The sequence below is a fragment of the Myotis daubentonii genome, chromosome 6, assembly GCF_963259705.1.
Source record: "Myotis daubentonii chromosome 6, mMyoDau2.1, whole genome shotgun sequence".
Lineage (NCBI taxonomy): Eukaryota > Metazoa > Chordata > Mammalia > Chiroptera > Vespertilionidae > Myotis > Myotis daubentonii.
In genome coordinates, this window is record NC_081845.1 from 12,480,934 (window position 1) to 12,496,849 (window position 15,916).

At 41.2% G+C, this 15,916-nt stretch overlaps 1 protein-coding gene across 1 annotated transcript in view; it reads left to right on the forward strand.

Moving 5' to 3' along the window:
- SLC35F1 (solute carrier family 35 member F1) overlaps window positions 1–15,916 on the forward strand; it is a 293,217-nt gene that overhangs the window by 237,478 nt on the left and 39,823 nt on the right. The window contains exon 3 of the mRNA XM_059700161.1: window positions 3,976–4,103. Within this exon, the coding sequence (XP_059556144.1) occupies window positions 3,976–4,103 (128 nt within the window). The remainder of the gene's footprint in view (window positions 1–3,975; window positions 4,104–15,916) is intronic.

Sequence of the window (15,916 nt, forward strand, 5' to 3'; positions counted from 1 at the left end):
GTGAATCTGTGTAATGAATTATGCTTTGAATATGTTATTGATTGGTGGAACAAACACACCATGACCCAGATTTTCAGTGCTGTATTTTGAGATGTGGCTGGTGTGCTCCGAGTCTGACAATTCTCTATTGATTGTGTAAATTAACTGGGACAATGACCCGTGACTGTAGCATTACAGCTTTGCGGTTAAATATGCCATCAACCTTTTTATGCCCTAGGTATAGTGTGAAATGGTCACCAAATTAATTTTGTCAGATATTGTCTGCATCCTAACTAGAAAACAATTTCATTGTCTGTAACGTGAATCTTTATGGTAGATATATTATAAATACTTTGATTTCAATGCTACTTAGCATTGCTAAGATCATTAAACATGAAATTTATGTATATATTCTATATTATGTATTAGCTGCTCACTAGGTAAAGTTGGGTCCTAAAGATAAAGTGATAACCAAGACAATGCAACTCTCTTTAAATTGTTAGTAATCTAATGAGTATTAGAGTCAAGAAAACAAGTCATTATAATACAGCGAAATAAATACTATTTGTGAGGTTTGCAAAGGGTGTTACAGGAGCACATTATAGGGAAACCCAACCCAATCTAGGATGATCAAGGTGAGAAACGGAGGAAGGCTTCGTGGTGGTTGATTCCTCATTTGGAGACTGGAGGAAGAATAGTGCAAGCAGAGCAGTTAGCACATGGAAAAGCCCAGAGACAAGATAAGGAAAGCATCCTTTGGGTCAAATGTCTGGGCTCCTACTTTGGTACGAAGAGCCTTTACTACCCTGGGATCGTATTACTTTGGAATTCCTAGCTCAAGTGATCCTGAGGATGGCCATGGAATGTCAACCATCTGAGCATCTTAGAGTTGATCATCAGCCCAATGCCCAGGTCCCCATCCAAAACCAAGTGAATCAGAACTTCTGGGGGCTGGTAGCTGGTGTTGGGATTTTTAAAAAAATCTCTCAAGAAGATGTGACTATTCAGCCAGGTTGAAAATCACTAATTTCCAAGATAAATCCTGAGAGGTGTGTGGATTTAGCAAATGTGTAGGCAAGTGAAAAAGGCAGAAATGCTGTGCAAGGGCATTGCCAAAGTGAGCTGGCTATAAAGAAATGACCTTGAGGATCATATCCCCCTTATGCATTTAAGTGCAGAACAGTAATAGATGTGACTCATTCTAGAACTGGCTCTTCACATATTCAGATAGGTAGTACTTCACATGTTTTTCAAGTCAATTATTATTTATTCCAAAACCCTTAGCTAGATTAATCTAGTCTTACCATTCAAAAACTCCCAGTTTAGTGAAGAGATAATTTCTAAATAGTCACAATCCTGTAAATCATGTAACAGGACTATACAAAGTGGCCTAGCTGGGGAATGGTATCAGGCAAATATCAGAGAACAGCTAAACTTTGAAGGATGAACAAGAGATAGCAATTAATTGAAACAAAAAGATCTTTAGTGTGCTTGGAGCAAAAGATAGGAGGTTTCACATCCAAAATGTGGCCAGAAAACTGGGTTAGCTACCAAAGGTGAAGAGACCTCTTGCTCCTTGTTGCCAACTAGTCACAACTCCTCTGACTTTCTCTGTGTAGCTGAAAAGCTTCTTTTTCACAAGTCTCCATGTGGTTGACCAGCTAAAGCACAGCTATAGCGCTGAAAGTGTGTGGCACTAGCTGTAAGCTGGCCTCTAATGATCCCTGCCTCCTAGTAGTCACATCCTGATGAAATTCTCTCCCTGGAGTGTGAGCTGGACCAATAGATTCTTCTAAAACATACAATACTGTAGTCCTAGCCCATTTTTCTGAGTGATTAGAGTGTCAGTCCTCAGACTGAAGTGTCATGGGTTCAATTCAGGTCAAGAGCAGGTATGTACCTTAGCCGCAGGCTCAATCCCCAGTCCCGCTGGGCGCTTGTGGGAGGCAACCAATCCATGTCTCTCTCACATAGATATTTCTCTCTCTGTCTCTCTCATTCCCTCCTCTCACTTTCTCTAAAAAAATAAAATAAAAAATAGAATACTGTAGAAGTGTCCAATAGACACATGCAAAGATATTCAACATCACTGATCATCAAACAAATGCAAATTAAAACCACAATGAGATACCATCTCACACCTGTCAGGAAGGTTATCATCAATAAATCACCAAACAAGTGTTGGCAAGTGAGGATGTGGGGAAAAGGAAACCCTTGTGCACTATTGGTGGGAATGCAGACTGGGACAACCACTGGGGAAAACGGTGTGGAGTTTCCTCAAAAAACTGCCTTATGACGCAGCAATTCCACTCTGGGTATATATCCAAAGAAACCCAAAACACTAGTTTGAAGGAATATATGCCTCCATGTTCATTGTAGCATTACTTATAATAGCCAAGATATGGAAGCAACCCAAGTGCCTGTCAATAGATGAGTGCCTAAAAATGTGATACATATATACAACGGAATATTACTCAGCTATAAAAAAAAAAAGAATTAAATCTTTCCACTTGGGACAGCATGGATGGACCTAGAGGGTATTATGCTAAGTGAAATAATCCAGACATAGAAAGATAAGTAACACATGACATCACTTATATGTGGTAAATTACAAAATAAATGAACAAACAAAATAGAAATAGACTTATAGACACAGAGAACAGACTGATGGATTCTAGAAGGGAGGAGTATTTAGGATTGGGTGAAAAGGTGAAGGGATTAAGACGTAGTAATTGGTAGTCACAAAATAGGCATGAGGATGTAAGTTAAAGCACAGGGAATATAGTCAACAATATTGTAAGAACTATCTATGGTGCTAGGTGGGCACTTGAATTATCTGAGTGAACACTTTATAACCTATATGAATACCTGTCCACATGCTGCATACCTGAAACTAATACAAAATAATGTTGAAAGCAAACTGTAATTGAAAAATAAAATAATAAAACAGAAAAAAAGGAAAGAAAAGTAAATAAAAAATACAATAAAAGTGTCATTTCTGATATTGGGTTATAAGAGGGACAAGGTTTCCTTCTTGAGTTCTCTCTCTCTCTCTCTCTCTCTCTCTCTCTCTCTCTCTCTCTCTCCCATTCCCTTCCTCCATTCCTCCCTCCCTCCCTTTCCCAGTCCCTAACCAATCCTTCAGATGAGACTGCATTCATGGCTGACAATTTGGCTGCAACTTCATGAGAAGCCTTGAACCAGAGGCACTTAGTCACCATTCACTTAGTGTTTCTGCATATTCCACATCCTCTAGGAAGACCTCACAGGTTGGCTCCAGAGAGCTATTGACTGTCCCTTGAGAAATAAGGTTTATTTCAGGCCTGAAATATGTAAAAATAAGGATGAAGAACTAAAGTATTTAAAATCTGTTCTGATGCTATCTGTTTAAGAGGCAAGGTGGTGAAGATTACAGTTGCTGACAGTATTACGACAATCGTCTTAATGCACTCGTCCATCTGAGCTCCATCTTCCTGTCTCTTCCCATCACACACACCACCAGAGGGTAATTTCAAAGCATGTCATGTTCAAAGCTGAACCAGCACTCAGGATGGCATCTCGGAGCCTAACTACAGACTTGCTGCAAACCTTTTGTCCATTGGGCTACCCTCTTTTCATTTCTATTTTACCACAGTCCTGAAGTTTCGGATGATTTGGACTTTGTGTGTTTATGAAGCCTTTCTAGCCCACCTTTTCTTTTATTTTAATATAATGTAATTTTTTTTTCTTCAAATGTCCCTGAGAAAATGTTTTGCATGGTGGACTAAAAACTTGCCCAGTCTTATTCTGGCCTAGGAACCAATGTGAAGGACTGACTCTGGTGAAGACTATTAGCTAAGTAAAAACATGTCAGCCTTTGACACACTGATTTACTTGTTTAATTAAATATTTGAGAAGGCATGGTTAAACTATAATATTACAATATTTTAGAATCCTTCTAAATAGTTGGTTATGTGTTTGGAACCTAACCCATTTCTTCTCCATTTTGTAACACAGGAGAAGAAAACCTCCTGGCAATTTTACGACGAAGATGGTGGAAATATATGATGCTGGGACTCATAGACCTGGAGGCAAATTACCTGGTGGTCAAGGCCTACCAGTACACGACTCTGACCAGTATCCAGGTACTGACCTCTCTTCCCTTCGCAGCCTCCTTAATTTCCAGATGTCATTTGCTTTCAGTTCAGTCACTTAGGAATCTGAATATTACTCTGTAAGTGTTGCAACAGGAGGGAAATAGGCTGTATGAGAGTTAATTTAAACTATTTCTATGTCTTATTTTTCTTAAGTCAAGGGTAACTGGACATCTTTTTCCTCTTCTTTCTTAATACACCATGGTAATCATTGACAATGTAGGAAAATAATTTGTAGCTATGAATACTGCCAACTAATTTTATGTCAGTAGGAGAAGTATTATTCATAAGCATAAAATAAATCTATTTCAGTCACAACTCACATTGCAGAATATGTTCATGGACTCTTATTAAGTAATCAAAATGCTTAATAATTTTTGTTTTAACTTTCTTTGATGTGAAGATTTTGCAACTTGAAAGGACAGAATTTTTCCTAAAGGGACAAGATTTAAATTCTTAAAATGTGTTATCCATGAAGATAGGTACTGTATCCTTTCTTCCTCTCTCCTTATTTTATGCATGTATGTACACAGACACACATGCACATACACAATTGCAAGATTAACTTAGGCTCTCACAAAACATCTCCAATATCCCTCATTATATCTTAAATAATAAGCTTAACTATTTTTGTTTCACCCTTATTTCTCTTTTAATGGCAACATTTTGAATTTGTATGGATTCCAAAGTTCTAGGATGAAACAAAACATTGTTCACATATTAGGTTTTACTTAGATTTGATACCTCAACAGTATTTCTGCCATCTTAATAATTTTCTTAGAAACAACAATAACAAAAATGGAGAAACAAACCAGCAAACAAACCACCTGAATAAATTTAGATTATATAGATTGAATAGGAAGCTATCTAAACACGAGTTAGATGGGGCCACATGCTCTTCCTGCATGCCCAATGAGAGACAGAAAGAATGCTTACCTACAACCATCAAAGAAAAGTCCAGAGCTTTATTCTGATTGGACCACACTGATGACAGGGGATTGCTACTGTGAGATAATTGGCATAAATCTGAACTAATAAAGGATGAGATTTCTCAGATTGGTTTAGACAAATACTTCTCAATGGGAGTACTGCTGACAATCTGGATGGGATAATTATTTTTATGATGTGGGTCCCTTTTCTATTTTAGTGACCATTTAACATTCCTAGCCCCTGGCCACTGAATGCCAGTAGCATCCTTTTTAGACTTTGTACCAACCAAAAGTGTTCCCATGATTTCCAAATGCCCTCTAGCAGAGAGGTACCATCTCTGATTGGGCATCACGGGCTCAACAATCAGCATTCACTCCTGCGTCGGGGTTGGATCAGTCCCACCCAGTCACATATCTGAGAGAGAGGGCTGTGGATGGGTGCTGGGAGAACAACCACGATGCCGCCACACACAGCTTAGCGCCCGCCTCACTTTGATGAACCCCATGATGGCCACACTCTCTTCTGTGCTTCCACGGCACTTTGTTTTTCAGCTGCTGCCACAACCTGTCTTACCTAAGAATGAAGTTCCACTATCCCCATCTACTCCACCAAACTCTGAGTTCTTTCACAGCAGGGATGATGTCTTGTCCACCTTGGAATCTCTAGTAGCTAGTAGAAAAACCAGCACAGACTAGGTATTCAATAAATGTTTAAAAGAAGTTGATTAAATTGCATTGATTTCCCATATTTTGAGGCACATGCCTGGCTTGTGGTTCATTCCCCAGTAGGGGGTATAAAACATAACTTCTACTTGCACTGAGAAACCAAAAAATCCGTGTGACTTGTTTTATTGTGATGTTGGCTTTATTGCAGTGGCCTAGAACGGAAGCCCCAATGTCCCTGAGGTGTGCCTGTGTGGGTTTGTATAACGACTGCCACAGTCAGGATACAGCCCTGTCCCATCACCACAAAGGAACTCCCTGTGGTACCCTATGAAGTCACACCAGTTTCATCGCTCTCATTCTTCTCACCTGCCCAACTACTGATCTACTCTCCATCTATATAATTTTGTCAACTGGGGAATAATATATAAAATAAAATCGTACAATATTTAACCTTTGGAGATTGGCTTTTTCACCAAGCATAATGCCCTCAAGTCCATCCAAATTCTGGCAAGTATCAACAGTTTGTTCCTCTTTATTACTGAGTAGTATTCCTCCATGGTATTGATATACCAAGTTTGTTTAACCATCATCCGTTTAAACATCTGGGTTCTTTCCAGCTTTGAGCTTTGACAAATAAAGCTGCTGTGAGCATTCATGCGTTAACATAAGATTTAATTTCCCTGGGATAAATGTTCAAAAGTGCAACTTCTGGATTATGTAGAAAGCTGCTATTTGGTTTTAGAAACTGTCAAACAACTTTCTAGGAGTTGCTTTACCACTTTACATTCTCACCAGCAATGCAGGAGAGATCTGTTGCTCTTCATCCTCACCAGCATTTGGAGGTGTTTTTATTTTAGCCATCCTAAAGGTGTGTAGTGATATTTCATTGTGTTGTTTTTTTTTTAAATCTAATCCAAATTTGGGGAAGGGCAAACTTTAAAACAGCAGCAGGTAGGGTGCATTGTGTTTTTTTAAATATAGATTTATTGATTTCAGAGAGGAGGGAAAAGGTAGAGAGAGATAGAAACATCAATGGATGAGAGAGAATCATTGATTGGCTGCCTTCTGCATGCCCCCCACTGGGGATGAGCCCGTAACCTGGGCATGTGCCCTGACCGGAGTCAAAACATGACTTCCTGGTTGATAGGTCAACGCTCAACCACTGAGCCATGCCAGCCAAGCTCATTGTAGTTTTATTTTGCATTTCCCTAATAGCAAATAATATTGAACATCATTTGAAAAAAATATATTTTAACTTTGCCATTATAGTCAAAAGCTAAAGCTAACAATGGCAAAAGCAATAACATTTATTCAGGGAAAATATAATACAGAGAGACATTGAAGTGAAGAAACCCAGCTGTTTTCTTTATTAGAAAGTAAAAAGAGGGGTGGTAACACCATGATGTTGAATTTATAAGGATTTTATTTTAAAGACACATTTGTGGGTTTCTATCTCTTAACTTGTACAGAATAAATAGATTGTGCCTATAATTTTGAGACAGATTAGCAATGACATTTGGTTAAATTCTAAAAGCTATACTATTTTTATAACTGTGCTATATAAACCATTTCGTAGAAATAGCAGCTTTATGACTTCTTGTCAAAGATTATTCGTCTTTCTCCAGCCATGTAGTATGAAAATGCAAATAGATGAAACTAGTGAAGTAAGAAGAAACCAGGTCTCTTCCAACATGGTAGTTTGGTAATTAAAATGCACTCACATTGGAAACAATTCCTAGTACTCTTGCTAAAAACCATACTGAAGGGTCTGTACTGCTAACACTTCCCCTCCTTCTCACAATGGATATTTCAGTGTCTTCCCATCATTCGGGCAGTTTCCATCAGGGACAAAGGAGAAGAAAGAAATCCCTCTAACCCTAATTCTTTTCCTTTGGCCACACTGTCTGACCTTGGCATCTTAGCCAAATGAAAGCCAACATGCAGTGAAATATCCAACCCTGAGACTAATTCTACATGACACACACATGCAAAGCACATGCATAACATTCACATACTACACCATACACATGCAACAGCCTGTTTCGTTGCTTTATGTAACTCTCAGGTCTTCCCGGGTCCACTCTGAATTTCAGGTAGGCTTAGGATTAAGTTGCACCAGGTACAGAGAAAAGCTGGGTACTTTCTGATATGTCTCTCAAGTTTAAGCCATGTGAGTAGACTTGGCATACAGATTGCTTCACTGATTGAAAAATGCCAATGCTATGGCTAAGTGCTGGGGACACAACTACTGATCAGACCTGGACCCTGGTGTGGAATGATAGACAGCTACATGAACAATTAGAGGACAATATAGTAGTGTGATTTAAAACAAAAGTATGTATTCAGCTCAGTGAAGACACAGGAGAGAGGTACCCCTACCCTCAGGATTCATGTAACTGTGGTCCCAGGGCCAAGAAGTTACGACACAGGAGAGAAAGTCACCAAGCAGATGTTATTTGTAGCCAACTTGGTACTCTGCTGGCCTCTGCCGCTCTCTCTGCCCCAGCAATGGTCTCCTTCTCCTTGCTAATTGCCACCCACCCACCCACCCCATCTCCCCGATTCCTGTTGATGCTGTGGGCCTCCAGGTGTCCAGCTGTAAATGCATTTGGTCTCCAGCCTTGGTAGCTCCTGCCACGTGGAAACCCCCATCCTGCCCCGGTAAGCCACCTGCACCCCTTTGCGAGCACTTAGACTCTGGACATCTTCCAGCAAACAGAAGCTCTAAGGTGGGGAATACAGAGCTCTGCTAACCACATGTCACCTCTGGTTGTCCTCTGATGTGGCCCCTTCAGGGATCAGTCCTTTCCCCCTCTTCTCCGCATGGATTCCTTGTCTCACATCCTCCCTCCATAACACTAGGTCTCCTGGCTCAGCCCTAAGCGGGGAAGGGGCGACCTTCCACATTCTGGAAGAAACTCCAATGTAGTTGGCAATATCATGTCTTGAGATGTTGGAGGGGAAATACAGAATTTAAAGAAATTTCTTCTCTTTCTATGCTTCTAACTCTAGACCCATGGTCGGCAAACTGCAGCTCACGAGCCACATGTGGCTCTTTGGCCCCTTGAGTGTGGCTCTTCATTGAGCCTTAGGAGTACCCTAATTAAGTTAATAACAATGTACCTACCTATATAGTTTAAGTTTAAAAAATTTGGCTCTCAAAAGAAATGTCAATGGTTGTACTGTTGATATTTGATTCTGTTGACTAATGAGTTTGCTGAGCACTGCTCTAGACCAGTGGTTCTCAACCTTCTGGCCCTTTAAATGCAGTTCCTCATGTTGTGACCCAACCATAAAATTATTTTCGTTGCTACTTCATAACTGTAATGTTGCTACTGTTATGAATCGTAAGGTAAATATCTGATATGCAGGATGGTCTTAGGCGACCCCTGTGAAAGGGTTGTTCAACCCCCAAGGGGGTCGTGACCCACAGGTTGAGAACAGCTGCTCTAAACCCTTCCTTGGTAAAGAAATCAGGAAAGTCAGCGTTCTGTTTGAAGCTGATCAGTGACCTCTTCGTTTTATAAGGGACCTTCTCTCTTTTTTCTCAAGGCTCAGATTTACAGGTTGAAGGCTGGACGAGGCATAATTTAAAGGGGAAAATTAAATTTTCAAAAAGTTTTATTACTCTATTTTGCTGGAAGAGGGTTCTGTAAACAAATTATAATACAGTGTGAAAGGTTGTAAAATGGAACTGTACACAAAAGATGAATTACAGAGGAGGACTGACTGACTCCAGCCACAGGGAGGACTCTCGGGAGACATTCAGTGGGGTGTATAAGCCCAGGTTTTACTGACAACCTGAATTGCCAGTAAAGCAGGGCCACTTGCTCCCCTGCTGATTATTAGCTCCAGTGGCTTTGTAGACAGGTTATAAATAAGATGCCCTTAATAGTCTGTTCTCTCTTTCTCCCCACCCCCCCCCCACCGCCACCAGTTTTCCCACCTATCTGTACGAATTTAAAACCTGCCTCCTCCTGTGGTCACGAGTAGGCAAACAACATTGCATACAGTGGCCCCTGTTTTCCCACCAGCCTTCAATGCCAGGCAAGTCCTTACGGAAGGAAACTGGCTGTGAGCTGCAGGGAAGAACTATGTGTGTTGAACATGGTCCACTTGCACCTAGAAGCAAAGTGTTTTCTTCACTCTGGTGTCTCTTGAGCCTGTAGCAATGCTGAGCATGCAGTAGGCATTTAATAAATAACTGCTGACTGAATAGATAAATGCCAAGTACAAGGTGATGAACATTTGATTTTGCCCTTTTCCAGTTGAGTTAGACCTAGAAACAGACCCCCAGAAGCACAAGATGTTTTCCTTCAGCTTTCGAAATTGTTTCTCCCGCTGTTTTAATGCTGGGAGGAATCAAAACAATGCAAAATTGATGTCGAATTAATATTTTATCAGAAAATGTTCGTTTCCTTCAACGTGGGTTTTGAAATTTGTACTTTCTTTAGTGTCATTGTTCTTAGGTGCATGAATTCCATAAATAAGAAAAATACAAGTGAGTGTTGCTTGGCCGACTTAAGGAAACCACTTCTCCAAATGCAAGCTAGTGGCAATGTCAGAGAGCCGTCACTAAAAAACAAACGATTCTAATTCTCATACGTTTTCTTATACCCTGCACGTCCTCTACTATAAAAACTGCAGACAACCAGTGATTATTGCTTCAGTACCCTCAGAGCCTGCCCTCCCTCCTGGAGGGCTCGCAAGGTGCGAGGCAGCCCACGAGCCTGCTAGCTGGAGCTCAGGCTGGCCTGGCCTGGACCACGCACCTGGACACGCCTGCTTAAGCTCACTGTGTAAGCAAGTGGCAGACCGGGGATCATATCCTGGCCCTGACTCTACCACGTGACTTCAAATCAGTTACCTCTTATCTTTAGTGCTCCGATTTCTCACCTGTAGCATAAGAACCTAGCATTGTGCCTGGTACATGGCAGACACTAGGGCATGCCCATTGCTTGCTTTCTGCTTTTGGAATCCAGTTGGCTGATCATCAGAGTTTGTTTTAAACCTGATTAAAACTCCAATGAGCCTGGCTGGATTTTCTCAGTGGTTGAGCGTCGGCCTATGAACCAGGAGGCTGGTGGTTCAATTCCTGGTCAGGGCACTTGCTCAGGTTGCGGTCTCATCCCTAATGGGAGGCATGCAGGAGGCAGCCATCAATGATTCTCTCTCAGCATTGATGTTTCTATCTCCCTCCCCTTCCCCCTCCCCCTTTCCCTCTCCCTTCCTCTCTAAAATCAATAAAAATATATTTTAAGAAAAACAAAAAACTCCAATGATGCTCACCAGAAGGAATCTGTGCTCTGACTTCTGCTTTCATCCAGGGCGGATTTCACTACATTGGAGCTGAAGAACGTGTGTCTCCTAATTATTGGCATCTTCCCATGGTCACCTAGGTTTCTAGGTGCCCGTCCCAGATTTTCAGCACATGGCAGTGTCCCTTCCTCCCTCCCTCCCTCCCTCCCTCCCTCCCTTCTTCCCTCCCTCCCTCCCTTCTTCCCTCCCTCCCTCCCTCCCTCCCTCCCTCCCTTTCTCCCTCCTTCTCTTCCTTTCTTCTTTCCTTCCTTCCTTTCGTCTTTGAGAGCCGAAGCTGAAAACATAAAGAGAATATACTTGAACATGTAGGAAGTGCTGATGAACTGGCACATGGGAACATATGAAACTCACACATTTAAATCTTTACCTGTGGAAACAAGAAAAATAGTTTGGAGAAAATCTTTTACTAAATCCTGAAAATAGGACATTTCCCAGATAATGGCTGTCATACAGTCAATACCGTGACACAGTTTATCAGTTTGGAGCTCTTGGGCAACACAAGGAAACATGGCTTCCTCCGATATGAATATTTTAAGAGTAAAGCCTAAACATTAAGTCCTAAGGTATGGGGTTTGGGAGGGGTGGGGAAGTAGAGGTGTTATGAATGAAATAGCCCTGGGAGGGGAAAAATCTGAAGGGATGGAGGGAGGGAGAAAAATTGGTTCCAGATCAGTGACACCACTCCCTGAATTGTACCCTGGGTTGGATTTTCAAAAATGCCTCTGGGATGGTCTCCAGGCCTCTGAATTAACATGGTGCTTGATGTGAATGTGCATTTCCCAAATTATATCCACTCTCTTCAGCTGGACTGTCAACCAAAAGAGGACTTTTATTGTGTCTGTGTAACTGAAGTTTGTCTTTTTTTAAGATCCTTCCCTGTTAACAATTCAGTCTTACTCACTGGAGATGAATTTATAATATAGATCACTTTTAGAAACACGGGAGAATTGCCAATTAGAAGCAGAAGAAGGGGGACTAGGGAAATGTTCTTTTTCCTGGAATCACCTACCAGTTGCCTCAGGTTTAGCCTCTGACAGCTGGGCCCTGTGAGGGGAGCATTCTCCCTGTGAATAGCCTGAGGGGAGCGTTAATGAGGAGCCGAAGGCTGGCAGGAGTCTCTGTTGGGCACAGAGAATTAGAAAGAGGGATGAGGTCACCTCCCTATTATGCTCTACCGTAATGGGAACAGTTGGGTGGCGGCTTTTTGTTTTGTTTTAATTTTTTTACAAACCATCCACTCTTCTGGAAAAAGACTGATCTGACTCTCAGCTCTTTTATCCCCTCATGTATTTTTTATACTCTATATATTTTGAAAGTAGCATATGTGCAAGAGAGGAAATTTGGATAGCACAGAGAATTGGTGCAGTGAAGTGGAGAAGATTCAGTTCAAAGATAACCATTGTTAATATTTTATTCTCATAGATTCTGATTTCTCCATTCAGAGATTTTTATGCCTAATATTATGATACTGAGATTCTTAACCAAGTAACAAACTCATATGTCACCCAAACCAAGTATGGTCTGGGAGGATTATAGAGGGACTCTTGTTCTCCCCACAGCATCACCCAGGCCAGGAAAGACTTACATTCCCTTCCAAATGCTGAGACTCTTCCTCTTTCTCTGATCCTTCTTGCTCCTCCCCTAAGGCAAAATAGCTAATTTGATACTCAATGGGGAAAGATGCTATGTAAATTTAAGAGGTAATGAACACTTTTCTTTCCAAAATATTCTTTTTTTTAATTTTTTTTTTATTGCTTAAAGTAATACAAAGGGTATTACATATGTGTCCATTCCCCCCCCCCCCCCCACAATAGACAGTCCCCTAGCTGCTCTAAAAAGGAAGGAACTCTTACCATTTGCAACGGCATGGATGGAACTGGAGAGCATTATGCTAAGTGAAATAAGCCAGTCAATGAAGGGAAAATACCACATGATCTCACTCATTCATGGATAATAGAGACCATTATAAACTTTTGAACAATAATAGATACAGAGGCAGAGCTGCCTCAAACAGATTGTCAAACTGCAGCGGGAAGGCTGGGGAGGGTCGGGGGACAGGAGGTAGGGGGGTAAGAGATCAACCAAAGGACTTGTATGCATGCATATAAGCATATCCAAAATATTCTTAAAGTTCTTTGAGAATTGTCAGAGCATAAGATGATTGTGAAACAATAGTCATCTATTTGGTTTTTTTGGTACTGATATTTTACACTTTTTCTTTTGGTTATAGAAATGTATGCAAAGAAAGATAAATAGAGTATACAGTTTAATGACAAAATTGGAAGCTTTCTTGGTTCTTTTTCTTTTTTAACAGGCATCTATTATAATGCTTCTCTTTTTTATTACTCTAACTACCACTTAGCTAAGGAGTTAAGCTACCAGAAAACCATTGGTAAATCATTTTGTCAGTATGTTTTATGCTATATGACCATAGGGAAAAGACTGGAGCCAAAAATTACTGGAAAATAATAGCCTGTTTAATAACATCAGCTACCAAATGGTTTCTTTTCTGTAGTTACAGGTACCGTAGTGAGACCTCCACCTGTAGTAATCCTGTAATTGACCTTCATTAAATATTGTTCAGAAAAGAACCATGACAGCACTGCCACTAGTGTCAGCAATTTGAGTGACCTTGAGCACATCACTTCTCTTGAGACTTCTGAGTTCCCAGCTTTTAAATAAAGGGGTCACAAACTGGGCAGTACTCCCCAAAACTGGGGAGACACCGCCCCCAAGGGGCACTTGTTAATGTGTAGAAGCATCTTTTTTTTTTTTTTTTTTTAGTGGTCAGGGCTCACTGTACTCTGCAGAGAATATGGGGCAGACCTGCAAGATGAAGAATTATTTCACCTCAAACGCCAGTAGCAGCCTGGATTACCTCAAATGTCCCTTCTGACCGTCAGTGATACCAAGTGGCTGTGCATTCATTAATTCACTCGGTCACCCCTGCTGTGTACTGGGCACCACGCTTCCCTAGCTGCAGTGTCTCAGAAACCCTGGCTCAGACTTGTATTCTCCTTTTCCCTTCTTTCTTCCTGAAAGTCCTCCCAACAAGTAAGACCTGCCATTTACAAATAAGGGTTTTTTAGCTCAACCCATTAAGGGAATAGATCCCAGGACTCATCATATGCTTTGGGATTTCTAATGACACCGAGATCCCGAAGGGCTCACTTCAGTCCTCCCTGAAGATTGGATGATGGCCTCGTTCGCCTTCAGTAATCCAGGAATGGAGGCCTTCAGCTCCACGGATCGAGGGCTTGCAGCCAGATAATGAAATCCCAGTCATGGAGCATGTAGCTATAAATATTTCAGCCGTTGATGCAATCATTTCTAATTTTTAAAGCAAAACACCAACTGTTTCATGCCCAGTGAACAGTTTTCACTGGCAAACTGAAATTTCCTAATGTACTTTAATGGTATTTGAGGCCAGTTGTAACACCTGCCTTAAAGCATTTTACCACATCAAGTAGGGTCATTCATTTGCTAATTAACTATGCAGTGAGCAATCCTGTGTAGTACAATCCAACCAGCCACCCCCTCTATACATTGCCCCTCTGGGAGTGCTGTCCCCTTCAGGCTCAGCCCCCAGCCATCACACTGTTAAATCACTATTCACAGGGCCCTCATCACCTTATCTCACAGCAGCCCCAGGGACAGCTTACATTCTGATTGCTTCTTTCACTTTGCAAAGGAGACCAGTGCACAGAGAGGCATGAAGGATCTGCCCAGGTCACAAAAAGCTTCAGGGTGGAGGGGATTCTGAGTGCTGCTTACAGGGCCAAAAGCCACTCTGACAGTCAGGGATGCTCTGCAAATACAGTTCTCCCCTCCTCCCCCCCTTATTCATGGGGGACATGTTCCAAGACCCCCAGTGGATGCCTGAAACTGATGACAGTACAGAACCCTTTGTATGCTATGTTTTTTACTATACATACATACCTATGATAAAGTTTAATTTATAAACTAGGCACAGTAAGAGATTAACAATAGTAATAAATTAAAACAATTATAACAATACTAGAGGCTCGGTGCATGAAATTTGTGCACTTGGCGGGTCCCTCAGCTCAGCCTGCACCCTCTCGCAGTCTGGGAGCCCTTGGGGGATGTCTGACTGACATCCTTGGCACTGCCATGGAGGCATCTGCCCCCTGGTTGAGCATCTGTCCCCTGGTGGTCAGTGCGTGTCATAGTGACTGGTTGTTCTGCCGTTTGGTTGATTTGCATATTAGCCTTTTATTATATAGGATAAGTAAAATAAGAATTATTTGAACACAAGCACTGTAATACTGTGACAGTCGATCTGATAACTGAGATGGCTACTATTTGACTAATGGGTGAGTATCATATATAGCGTGGATATACTGGACAAAGGGATGATTCATACCCTGGCCAGGATGGAGTGGGATAGCATGAGATTGCATCATGCTACTCAGAACAATGTGCAACTTGAAACTTAAGAATTGTTTATTTCTGGAATTTTCCGTGTAATATTTTCAGACTGTGGTTGACCGTGGGTAACTAAAACCAGGGAAAGTGAAACCATGGAAAAGGGGGGGTAGACTACTGTATACATATATTTTTCAGCCTTTAATGAATCTTGGAGACTATTTTGATGTTTCTGGTCATTATAAATTCATATATGTATTTGTTCAATAACTATTATTGGATAAATGTATTAGCCAAACAGGGTTTTGAGTACTAGGAATATTATCCTGCTCCCCTGGACCTCTGGGCATATGGGGAAAGCAGACATTATGCCAATAATTCAATATTTATTATTATTGCAATTGACACTATCTCAGTCTAGGTGGTGGAAGTGAGAGAAGGTGGCATGAGTAGATTTGAGAGATGTTTAAAGATGGAATTGGCAGAAGTCAGTAGTCAATAGGA